Source organism: Hyla sarda, chromosome 6, assembly GCF_029499605.1.
Source record: "Hyla sarda isolate aHylSar1 chromosome 6, aHylSar1.hap1, whole genome shotgun sequence".
Classification (NCBI taxonomy): Eukaryota; Metazoa; Chordata; class Amphibia; order Anura; family Hylidae; genus Hyla; species Hyla sarda.
The window spans coordinates 269,945,342-269,958,603 of record NC_079194.1 but is presented as its reverse complement, the minus strand read 5'-3'; the positions used below and the strand labels follow the sequence as shown (position 1 = coordinate 269,958,603).

The 13,262-nt window shown below is 42.3% G+C and overlaps 1 protein-coding gene across 6 annotated transcripts in view; it reads left to right on the top strand.

Annotated features, from left to right (window-relative positions):
• RIPOR1 (RHO family interacting cell polarization regulator 1) overlaps positions 1–13,262 on the top strand; it is a 342,616-nt gene that overhangs the window by 291,979 nt on the left and 37,375 nt on the right. For all 6 annotated transcript variants that reach the window (XM_056527289.1, XM_056527286.1, XM_056527287.1 and 3 more), the window contains exons 15-16: positions 6,628–6,799; positions 11,890–12,025. In XM_056527289.1, coding sequence (XP_056383264.1) covers positions 6,628–6,799; positions 11,890–12,025 — 308 coding nt within the window. The remainder of the gene's footprint in view (positions 1–6,627; positions 6,800–11,889; positions 12,026–13,262) is intronic.

Below are 13,262 nucleotides of genomic sequence, written 5' to 3'. Positions count from 1 at the left end.
TCATCAGCCACAGAGCAAACATAGCTCCAGGCTGCTGATGTATGGGAGTGCAGCAGGAGAGATCTCGGGGGGTCCCCAGTGGCGGAACCTCCGCGATCAGACATCTTATCCCCGATCCTTTGGATAGGGGATAAGATGTCTAGGGCCGGAGTGCCCCTTTAACTAAGACCACTATGTCTTTTTCCACATCAGTCATCCCAAGTGTTCTCCCATTTAATACATAACCCCAGCCCGGATTTTTCCTCCTAAAGTGCATAACCTTACATTTATCATAGTGCTGGGCGGTATACCGGTATAAACCGGATACCGTTTTTTTTTTTTTTCTCCCACGATATGGATTTTTGCCCATACCACTATACCGGTCGGGCCCCTCCCCCACCCTCCGGATGAATTGTAGAGCCCAGCGCGGCGCCCTCACTTGTCCCAGTGTGCTTCTGTGGCCCCCCGCTGTGCCTGTCAGCCAGTGTCCCCGCAAGCACGATCAATCCCCACCGCTAGCGGGATCCATGAGCCCACTAGCGGTGTCACAAGAATGCCTCCCACGAACGCAATCGCTACCATCACCGCTAGCGGGGTCCCTGTGCCCACTAGTGGTGTAACAAGAATGCCGAGCGCGGCTCTGTTCCCTGTCCCTGTCAGCTCTCAGGGTACGAGAACAGATTTAAAAGCCTCGCGCGCAGCTAACATAGTACTGCGCAGGCGCAGCACTACGCAAATGGCGTAGGGCTAACGTAGGCAGCGCTCGGAGCCTAGCGTTAGCTCTACGCTATTTACGTAGTACTGCGCATGCGCAATACTACGTTAGCTGCACGCAAGGCTTTTAAATCTGTTCCCGTACCCTGAGAGCTGACCGGGACGGGGAAAAGAGCTGCGCTCGGCATTCTTGTGACACCGCTAGTGGGCACAGGGACCCCGCTAGCGGTGATGGTTGCGATCGCGCTCGCGGGGGGGCACATTTGACACCGCTAGTGGGCACAGGGACCCCCGGGGGGGGGGGGGGGGGGGGGGGAACAGGCGGTAATACCGTGATAATAAAAAAAATACTGTGATATTCATTTTAGGCCATACCGCCCAGCACTAATTTATCAATGTAGAACCTCATGTGCCACTTCTCAGCCCAAACCTCCAACCTATCCAGATCCATTAGTAACAGTGCACTGTCCTCTATAGTGTTTACAGCTTTACAGAGTTTAGTATCATCTGCAAAGATTGTTACTTTACTATTCAACCCCTCTACAAGTCATTAATGAATATATTGAATAGAACAGGACCCAAGACTGACCCCTGTGGTACCCCACTAGTAACAGTCACCCAATCAGAATAAGTACAATTAACAGCCACCCTCTGTTTCCGATCACTGGGCCAGTTACTTACCCACTTGCACACATTTTCCCCCAGCCCAATCCTTCTCATTTTATGCACCAACCTTTTATGTGGCACCTTGTCAAATGCTTTGGAAATATCTACACAGTAAAAAGAATTTAACATTGTACAACATAACTATGTCCTAACTGACTAACATAAACTTAACAAATCACAGCTCAGATTAGACCTAGCTTTCTTTTAAACTGGGAGCTCCAGTGGAAAACCTTTTTTTAAATCAACTAGTGCCAGAAAGTTACAGATTTGTAATTACTTCTATTTAAAAATCTTAATCCTTCAAGTACTTATCAGCTGCTGTATGCTCCACAGGAAGTTCTTTTCTTTTTTAATTTCTTTTCTGTCTGACCACAGTGCTCTCTGCTGACACCTCTGTTCATGTGAGGAACTGTCCAAAGCAAATCCCTATAGCAAAGCTCTCTTTATCAGAGAAGGTCTCTCTTTCCACATATCAGCCCCTCCTTTTCCCAATCTCTTAATTCACTCTAAGAAACAGTTTAAAGGCTAGGGAGACCTTTGCACTCATTTTATTTATTTAGATTCTAAATTGTCTTTATTAGGAATGTCTATCTATTTTGCTGCTAATCAGAGACCTATTAAATAAGTCCTGCAGAATGTGATTGTCTTCTGCAGCACCTCCTGCTTTGTGCGTTAGGGCCGTATTAGATGGCCTTAGACTGCCTGTAAATGAGCGCCAATCTCAATGATCTGCACTTGTTAACAGCGCCTTTGAATGGCTTGATAGGTCGTGGAGCCTTTTGCTGCTGTAAGTTGTTGGTTGCACATCCCCTATTACATGGGGAGATGTGCAGATGATGGCCAAGGATTTCTTTGCCTGGTCAAAAAGACCTGACCACCTGACTTATTAGCTTGTTCAGTGGCTGATCGTTGGCGATATTGCCTGTTGTTGGAACTTGTAGTACCTCAGGTTACTTGGGCTGTAGACTATGGGGGAGATTTATCAAAACCTGTCCAGTGAAAAGGTTGCTGAGTTGCCTATAGCAACCAATCAGATCGCTTCAATTTTTCTGAGGCCTTTTTAAAAAAAAGTAAAGAAGCGATCTGATTGGTTGTTATGGGCAACTCAGCAACTTTTCCTCTGGACAGGTTTTGCTAAATCTCTCCCTATATGTTGACTTGGTGCAAACTTCAATTGTTCTGACTGGACTTAGGCTGACTGAAAACTATTTACTGACTTTACCTTGATATTTGACTAGGTACTTAACTGACAGGGTTCCCGTAATAGTGCTTACCACCCAGATCTTCCCAGGGGCAGTCTGTTGAAACTTAAAAGGTCCCTCTCGCTCAACCAATGTTTCCTTGGGTGTACCTGGCATGCCATTGGCTTGAGGGCATCCAGCAGAGGGGCCCCAGACGTTAGTCCATCACAGGGATAGATGCAGCCCTGAGGATTCCTGCACCTTGATTCAGTTGCTATATGGCCGGTCAGACTTGCTCTTGTCCCTAAAGCGCCACTTGGGTTGTGGTTCCACCTAGGTAGCCGGATCTGCCAGTAAGAACTTAAGGTACGTCTAGAACTTGATGTTGCGTGGGGCCTACTCTCATAGATGATACGAGGGCAAGAGACTGGAAAACAGCTCCTCACTAAAGTTGTGGGGAATTGCAGACTGCAGGTGTGTCCAGCAAAAGCCAGACTAACATTTTAGGTCTCCTCCCTGTCCCAGAGGACTAGGGTGAAGATATGACTGACTACCCCTGATTTGCTGCAGGGACACATGTGGCTACTCTTCACAGTAAAAACAATTAACTCTTGCACAGTAGTTACAAGGCACAGTAGGCAAGAAATGCTGAAAAACATAAGAGTTTTTAGAATTAGCTTAGTCCTAACCCACTCTGACCGCCAAGCCACAGCCAGAGCGCAAGTAACACATTTTACTGAGTCGTATGTGAACATGCGGACCACAGCTGCCACCCAAGTCAAAACCAATAAAGCAGCGCCACAAACAGCCGCAGTGCAACCCCTGCCATATAGAGACAATAATTCATCAGGATGGGGGGGGGCTGCCTTTCATACAAAGACTGTGCATGGACTCCATTGTGAGGCATACACCTATGAAAAACACAAAAAGAGACCATGTAGGTATATCCTACTGCAAACACAGTGGCTAAAATGGAAATTATCACAGAGCTAATCATAGGAAGAGCTCAACAACCACCAAGTTATTACAGTAGCCAAACAACCCAAAAACTGGTCAGTGTGGAAACAGTAGGACAAACCATGAGGTGGTATAAGATAGTAGACAATGACAATAGACAACCCACAAGATGGTACTACAAAGACCAGCATGGTAATATTAATAGAACACCCCACAGGTAGCAACACCCAATAATTAGGTATATATGGTGTATACACTAATAGTATAAATATATAAACTACAGCATGTATATAACGGTAGGTAAAATCGTTTTCATTGTGGAAATAACATCCCACAGGAAGGAACAACAATGACCAGCATTGTAATAGTATAACATCCCACTGGCAGCTATATGTGGTGTACATGGCTGTAGCTATCATGCACAGGTAGGTAAAAAAAAAAAAGTGGTCAGTGTGGGAATAGCAGAATAGCAACCCACAGGAAGGCACTATACTTACCAGCATGGCAATATTAGTTTGCCATGTTACAGGCAGGAACACCAATAGGTAGATATATATATATATATATATTTATGCTGTGCAAGCATACATACACTAGTACACATGCACACATATATATCAATGCAGAGTAAGGTATGTCTTGCACACATACACACACACACACACACACACACGTGTGTGTGTGTATATATATATATATATATATATATATATATGTGTGTATATATATATATATATATATATATATATATATATATATACACACACATACGCACACAACTGCAGTAAGCATGCAGAGATAGGTAGAACAGTGGACAGTGTGGTAATAGTAGCACAGTAACCTACAGTTAGATATTACAGAAGCCTGCATTAGGTGAATATAGGGTCTGTACACATGTATAACTGCAGCAGGCATCAAAAGAGCTGCATAAGAATCAGCAGGCGGTTGTATAAGCAGCCAGTGTGGGAACAGTAGCTTAAAGGGGTACGCCGGTGAAAACCTTTTTTCTTTTAAATCAACTGGTGCCAGAAAGTTACAGATGTGTAAATTACTTCTATTAAAAATCCTTCCTGTACTTATTAGCTACTGAATACTACAGAGGAAATTCTTTTCCTTTTGGAATTCTCTCTGATGACATCACGAGCACAGTGCTCTTTGCTGACGTCATTATAATAATAATAACACTTTATTTATTGTTGTCCTTAGTGGGATTTGAACCCAAGGCCCCAGCACTGCAAGGCAGCAGTGCTAAACACTGAGCCACCATGCTGCCCTTAGCATACATCTGCTATGCACGGTTGCTAAAATGGACAGAGATGTCAGCAGGATTATGATTTTTTAATAGAAGTAATTCACAAATATGTTTAACTTTCTGGCACCAGTTGATTTAAAAGAAAAAAGGTTTTCACCAGAGTACCCCTTTAACTTGTTCAGTCAGTGGAGTAGTTTAGTATTCATTGGTGGACTTGTGGGATGTTCTACTGGTGGACAAAGGAGAAGTCCAACCTCGCTGTGTTAGGAACTCACTGTAGCGCCAGTATTCAAACGTAACTTTTATTATGTAATGAGATAAAATATCCAATGCCCCAATATACATAAACGGAATGCAAAAAACTTAGGATATATCCATAAACCTATGGGCTCAAGTCCAATAACAATCTGGAACACTTCACTAGGTATATTAAGTGCCCAGGTCACATCTGCGGGACTATACTACAATGGCTATGCGCCTAGGTTAATAATACAATAGCGCAGAATATTAATTCAAGGCATAGCTAGGCCAATTAATCAGAACAAAAGAACACAACACCTTTCCAACACGTTTCACCCGGTGGGTGCCAGAATCTTCAGAGGACAAACTAGGGGAATACATCAACATATTGTTAACAACCCAGCATATTGTACAACCCTGTTGACAAAAAGGGAAACAGTTACAAAGTACAGGCTCACTGTGGGGACCCCCTCCAGACATTACAGGTGTCAGGTGTTGTAAGTGACTCTGTTTTTTGGAATCACTTACCTGTTTTAACAGAGGAGCAACAGACTTATCTAAATAAAGATTTCACAGAAGAAGTTTCAAGCAGCCATGGAGGGCCTCACCAATGGCATGACTCCGGGACCCCACAGGTACACAAGTGAATTTTACAAAGCCCTCTCCCCTCAGATTGTCCTGACAATAGTTTTTCTATTTAATCATACTTTTAGAACAGGGGAGGTACCTTCACATTCTAATATAGGTCATATTAAATTGCTCTTGAAACAAACTAAAGACCCAGTTAACCTAAATTAATACAAGCAAAATTCACTCATTAAGGATCAGGATCTAAAGCTCCTAGCCATGTTGATGGTAGGTAGGCTCAGTGTGTTCATGCCATCCCTGGTGGGTAAGTCACAAGTTTGTTTCATTTATGGCTGCTTCTAGATTGGTCAAGGAACCATGCCCCCCAGTCAAGTTCTTCACCAATCTTACTAGTGCTTGATGCTAAAAAGGCATTTGATAATGTGCGTTGGGACTGGCTGGACATGGTGCTGAACTGATTTGAAATAAGAGGTCATTTCCAAATCATTTTATCAGGGTTATATGCTAATTCAGTGGCACAAATTCACTCATTATGCTTCTTCTCTGCCCCCTTGCAAAAGGGGACAAGACAGGCTTGCCCCTGTCTCCTTTCTTGTTTTGACTTGACGCTGGAGCCCCTGGCACATAGTTTGGAGGACTCAAGTTTGTATGAAGGCATATCTTTAGGGAATTTGGAGGTAAACCTGGCCCTTTTTGCAGACTTTTCTCTGTTATTGTTAAGTGATCCACACAGTCGTCTGGGGCCCTTGTTGTCTTCCTGGATCATTATGGCAGCTTTTCGGGTTATCGTAAGTGTGGCCGAGAGTGAGCTGCTTGTATTGGGAAGGTCTTGCTCTCTTCGATTTTGGGAACAGTGACAGTGAAACCTCATTTAAAAAAACAAAACACACCCATAGCCTTTAGCCACAAGTACCACAAAATCATGGCCGTTCTGTCTTATTGACTCTTAAGTTGTTTTTACCAGTAAACTGATGGGGTAAAATATGGGTATTCCTGTGATGGTAATCATTCAGAAAGGTGTTATTAACCACATCATGTCCTTTCTTTTAGGATCGAGAGCAGTGAAGTTCCCCCTGTAATGACGCCAGAACAAAAAACAAACAAATTGGAGGATGTGGTGTGCTGTTCCTCTGAAAGACTTTCAAATCCTTTGACCACTGGTAGTGAACAGCTGGATAGGGCCTTGGTTATACACCTACACAACTGCAATAGGCTGCTACTGGTAAGCGAGGAATGCATATGTTGCCAAGATTCTTAAGCTTTAAAACAAGACTAAGACCTCAGCTCTATCTGCAGTCTAGTCTGAGCTACAGCCTTTAGTACCATGGGCTGAAGTTAAAGAAAATGTGTAATCAGGAAATTACCTATTGTTTTTATGTTAAATGGGCACTGTCCAATACAAAAACTTTTTTATATGTTGTACATCTTGGCAAAACATTCCCCTGGAAACCTTTTTTTTTTTTTTTTTTTTTTTTTTTTTTTTTTTAAATCAACTGGTGCCAGAAAGTTAAACAGATTAGTAAATTACTTCTATTAAAAAATCTTAACCCTTCCAGTACTTATCAGCTGCTGTATGTTCCAGAGAAGTTCTTTTCTTTTTGAATGACCTTTCTGTCTGACCACAGTGCTCCGGAGCAGGAGAGGTTTGCTATGGGGATTTGCTCCTACTCTGGACAGTTCCCAAAATGGACAGAGGTTACTGACAGAGAGCACTGTGGTCAGACAAAGGAAATTCAAAAAGAAAAGAACTCCCTCTGGAACATACAGCAGCTGAGAAGTACTGTAAGGTTTAAGATTTTTAGATAGAAGTAATTTACTAATTTGTATAACTTTCTGGCACCAGTTGATTAAAAAAAAAAAAAAAAAAAAAGGTTTTCCAGTGGAGTACCCCTTTAACCTTCCTAATATACTCAAAGGGGTATTCCAGGCCAAAACTTTTTTTTTATATATCAACTGGCTCCGGAAAGTTAAACAGATTTGTAAATTACTTCCATTAAAAAATCTTAATCCTTGCAATAGTTATTAGCTTCTGAAGTTGAGTTGTTTTTTTCTGTCTAATTGCTTTCTGATGACTCACGTCCCGGGAGCTGTGCAGTTCCTATGGGGATATTCTCCCATCATGCACAGCTCCCGGGACGTGACATCATCATTGAGCAGTTAGACAGAAAACTTCAGAAGCTAATAACTATTGGAAGGATTAAGATTTTTTAATAGAAGTAATTTACAAATCTGTTTAACTTTCCGGAGCCAGTTGATATATAAAAAAAAGTTTTGGTCTGGAAGTTAGTTAGAGAGCTAGCCCACCCTCACTTACTGGACTTTGTCCATGCCCGTGCTTCAACGTGGACTAAACCATGATTTTATAAGCCATGATTTCTAAAAAAAGAAAATAAAATTTTCTTATGAAGTATATTAGAAAGGTTAATGTTTTGCCAAGATGTACAACATATAAAAGTTTTTGTATCTGACAGTGCCCATTTAAACTTTTTTTATTTTAATTTTTTATTTTTGGGGATTTGTTTTTCTATTTTTGTCTTTATTATAAAATAATTCTAAAAATCTTGCAGCTTTTAATCTGCCCGTTAGGCCCATTATTTAATGGGTATTCTAGATTGATATATATTTTTTTTTTATTTGACTGTACTACAGGGGCTGTAAAGTTAGTGTAGTTCATAATATAGTGTCTGTACTTGTGTTTTCAAACGGAAAATGGAAAAGGACCTCATTCATCCAGGCGCTGCCGGTTAGGTCATCAGGTGCACAAAATGATGCAATGTATACCTCACATGAAGCGGCCGCTCATGTGAGGTATACATTGCATCATTTTGTGCACCTGATGACCTAACCGGCAACGCCTGGATGAATGAGGTCCTTTTCCATTTTCCGTTTGATGACTACGTCAGGACGTATGTGCCTGTGACCTCCGGCTTGCAGCCCTCCTTTGGACATCAGTGAGTACCCCTATTTGGGGTGATATGCGTTACTTCTATTTACATCTGGTGAGCAGCCACCTATAAGTGCCGTGGGTTTCTCCCACATTTACACTTGCTGTTTGTGTTTAAGGGTAATACACGAGGCGCCGTTCCCCGGTCTTTTTTCTTTCTATTTATTTGTACTTGTGTTTGGCTGGTCTCGCAATTCTTAATATATCTTTGCCTCTATGTTAATTTTTAGCAGCATACAAAATTTGTATTGTCTCAGCTTTTCCCATGTTGCAGTGCAGTCCATGATATTACATTACTAGTTAGGTGTTGAAAGGTAGCCTGTCCTTGCTTCAATGGGTGGAAAGACTGCTGGGTGGAGGGAGATTATTTTCCACAGGGCTGCAGAAAATTGTACTTTACAGCACAGCATGGAAGGGAGCTCAGGTGTGCTTCAATAGGTGGGGTGACTGATGTGTGGGAGGGAGAAAAGTGACCCCACATTTACAAACAAGGGATGCTGGGACTAGTAGTGGAGGGAGGGAACTACAACAGGAAATAGCCATGTCACAAAAAGAAAGCAGCAGCATTATGGTGGACTCACAACACATTCATTTAGCTCCAAGACAAGCATGCATCCTCCTAAGGATGTCCATTACTGTCTGGCAAGTAAGTACTAAAGTCACTTAAGGTGGATAACCCCTTTAACTGTATTTATCCAACACACGCAAAGGTAAAGTCCACCTGGCACTACCAAAACTAATTAGACGGAAGCTCGCTCATACCAGACGTCAGCTTCTGTAGGAAACCATAGCAAATGATCACAGATAAGTTTTTGTCTGTCCTGGGTCATTCAGCAGTATACAGTCCATTTGATATAGAAACAACAACAGGACACTCTCCAGTCTGGGGCTTCTTTCTTTATTCGTGACATAAACATGACACACAAGGTAGTGAGGGGTGTACGGACTGAGCAGGGGCGTTGTAAGGCAACAGCCGTTTCATGCTATTACAGCACTTCCTTACGGCTCAGCCCTGAGCCTATGTCATGAAATGGATTTTTCCTTAATTCAGGGACTTTGCCTGTAACCGGGATCTTACTAGTTTGATTTCTAACAAAATACAGGGAAGAGTTGGTAGGTATGTGCCTTTCCTGGTTGTACAGTACAATTTACAGTTCAAACAGATTAGGGATAGAGATGAGTGAATTTACAGTACTTCGATTCTGCACGAACCTTGCAGCTCAGCAGTTGCTGACTTTAGCCTGCATAAATTAGTTCTGCTTTCAGGTGGGCTGGAAAAGATGGATACAGTCCTAGGAGAGTCTCCTAGGACTGTATCCACCTTTTCCAGCCCACCGTAGCACCTGAAAGCTGAACCAATTTATGCAGGCTAAAGTTAGCAACCGCTTATTATTTCAAATGTATTATTATTCTTATTTAGAGCACTTTATGTAGTCGTCACTGATTTATCCTGTGCAACTTTTTGTGAAATGTCGCTTAAAAGTCGCATGGGCCAGATTTAGATGTTATCCTAGGGCAGGTCAACCCTCCCCTATAGAACTATTGAAATTACTCTATGCAACAATTGTATTCATGTCCATGCGACATTTAATACAATTGGCGCGCGGTCACCACTTCTCTGTGACATTAAACCAGAATAAAGTAGAGCCATTCTATGTGGATTCATCAAAGTCTGTGCACCATTTAATAAATTTGGTGCACGTCCACCCCTTTCTCCACAACATTTTTTTCTCTAAACAAGTTCAAAACTCACGCCAGTATTTGTAAATGTCCCTCATAGTCCTTCACGATCTTCCAATACTTTTTTACATATTTCAAATCGTGAACATAATTTTTATAAAGGATAGAAGCCTTAAGAAGGGTACGTACGTTGAGCAGTGTTCTTTACCCAAGTGCTCTTAAAATCAATACACCTGGAAGTTTGCTATACACAGCTGGATTTTACAGATGTGGGTCGTCACCATGTAGGACTTGTTAGTTTTGGGCGACAGGTTTTTCAAATAAAACAGCAAATGACCTGTAATAGTTGTAATGCTTATTTATGTCATCCAATGCAGCTTTTGCCAGGATCCAAGGATTTTTCACTTATTAATAAGTGATTTAACAGTACTGACTGGCACTTCCAAGGCTTGGGATATCTTTTTATATAATTTTCCATCTTTAATAAAGTCCCATTACCTTGTTAGGTTAAGTTTCCACACAGGGCCATTTGGGTGATTTTGGTTATTATGATTTTAAAATGAGCAAAACTATGATAATAAATTGCTTCATATGAGAACTATCCTTAAAGGAGAACTCCAGAACATAAAGATGTACATACCTTCCTCCGCTCCCCCTTGGCCTCCGGTAACCGGCTCCGGTCTCCGCCGTGATCCACTTCCTGGTTGCTGGTGGTCGGATGAATCATACTGCGCTCAGCCAATCACCGGCTGCAGCGAAGTCAGACTCGGCCGGCTATAGGCTGAGCGGCAGTGTGACGTTTTCGGCCGCAGGTGCCGGTGTAGTGAAGAATTTTGTGTCCTGAAGCGTTTTCACACTGCCGCTCATCCTATCGCCGGCCGAGTCGGACTTAGCTGCGGCTGGTGATTGGCTGAGCGCAGTATGATTCATCCGACCACCGGCAACCAGGAAGAGGATCGCGGCGGAGACCGGAGACGGTTACCGGAGGCCCCGGGGGAGCGGAGGAAGGTATGTACATCTTAATTTTTTTACTGCCGGCAGTATAGGCGACAATTTTTATATTCCGGAGTTCTCCTTTAAATAAAAGACAGGGTTTTTTATGATCAGTCATATTTCCAAAATCCATTTCAAAATTCACAATTTCTGCCAGAGCATACAAACGTTTGAACACCACTGTAGGTCTCCGTAGTGATATAGGGGCCAGCAATTGCTTTTTCACAGAGGAATCCCGCCCCTTGCACAGTTCTTTTCCCAATGACATACACATTCCTTCTCCTCGAGCAGATATTTCTAACATTCACATAGCCAATGCAGACCTTGTGGGTACACAGCCAGTGCCTGCAAGATCATGACGAAAAAACTCTCACCTGTGGTGCCAGATACATACCTCGCTATAGGTTAGTACATTTCTAATATAGATTCGTTCTGCAAGAAATGTATAATGTAAGACTGAAAAGTCTGTTAGCTGCTGCAAAAAATGTTTGGAGGCTTAGATTTTTATGGGGGACAAGATGCCCAAAGGTTTCTCTTGTCTTACTTTCAGTAACATTTGATATATTTTTTCCATTATGATTAATACAGCAATTACTCAGTTTGCAGAAATGTCATATTTAGGTTTTCTCCATGCAGAAGTTGCACAATTTTACTGGGTGTTGTATTAACTTATTGATTCTTATGATTACCTGCAGCATTTAGGCACATTCGGACCCCTTCGATGTCGTGAATTATATGCACTTGATAAGTTGATGGGGGAAGTCCAGATCTTAGATATGGTCTGTACACTCACTGAGAAAAAATCAGGAAGAACGCATTCTGCTGTAGACGGTAAGCTCTTTCAATTTTAACGGAATTCTGTGGCCAGTTATGTTCTGCCCTATCTGAGGTTGGTGTGTCTGTTACCTGTGTATGGTAGAGCAATGGTCAGCACTATCCGAAAAGGTGGTGGTGCACGAGGAAAAAAGTAATGCAATATAATGAAGGAGGTCCCAGCACTCACCGATGCAAGCAATTTGATATTTTATTGTATATCCAAGTCACAGGACGCGTTTCGGCAAATTGCTTGCATCGGTGAGTGCTGGGACCTCCTTCATTATATTGTGTTACCTGTGTATATCCTATAGTACAGTGGTCTCCAACCTGTGGACCTCCAGATGTTGCAAAACTACAATTCCCAGCATGCCCGGACAGCCGTTGGCTGTCCGGGCATGCTGGGAGTTGTAGTTTTGCAACATCTGGAGGTCTGCAGGTTGAAGACCACTGCTATAGTGTATTAAACCTACAGTTTTTGCAGTGTTCAGAGAGGTAGGAGTGAGTCCTCCTAAGTCCTTTTATTTCTATGCACAAAAGCATTGAAATAAAAGAAATTCCGATGCAGCAGAATCTCATTGCTGAGTTTATGCCGCAGAAATTCTGCCGTCGTAAGAATGATCTTGCTTATTCTGCATGGAGAAGGGGGAGTCTGCAGCTCATGAATATATTGGATTCCTTCTGACAGCGTGCTGTGTTTTGTAAACTGTGAATGTACAAAACTACAGTATATTCAGAGGTTCACAGGTAACAAACGCTTTGTCAAATAGAACTATGTAAACCTGGTCACAGATTCCATTCATGATATTATTCTAACTTTAAAATGAATGATGTTTTTGTATTTTTTCTTTTACATTTAACTTTTCCACTTAACCCTTGTAATTTTTGCTCCTATTATACCTGGGAAAAGGCCATGCTTAATAAAATACGCTTTTCAATAAGAACTGCAAAAAAGTTAAACTTTTTGACTGTAAACACTTTAACAGATCACTTAAAGGAGATGTCCGGTGCTCCCTTTTCTTATTTTATCCGTTCCGGGCTGAAAAATTAAAGAAAACAAATTTTCTCTTACCTGCCTAGGCTCCCCCAGTGCTTCAGTACAGGTGTTCGGTCCCCGAGCTGTATTCTTCTTACTTCCTGTTAGCCTGGCACATCACACGGAGCTTCAACCTATCACCGGCCGCAGCGATGTCCCGCCTCGGCCAGTGATAGGCTGAAGCTCCGTGTGACGTGCCGGGCTAACAGGAAGTAAGAA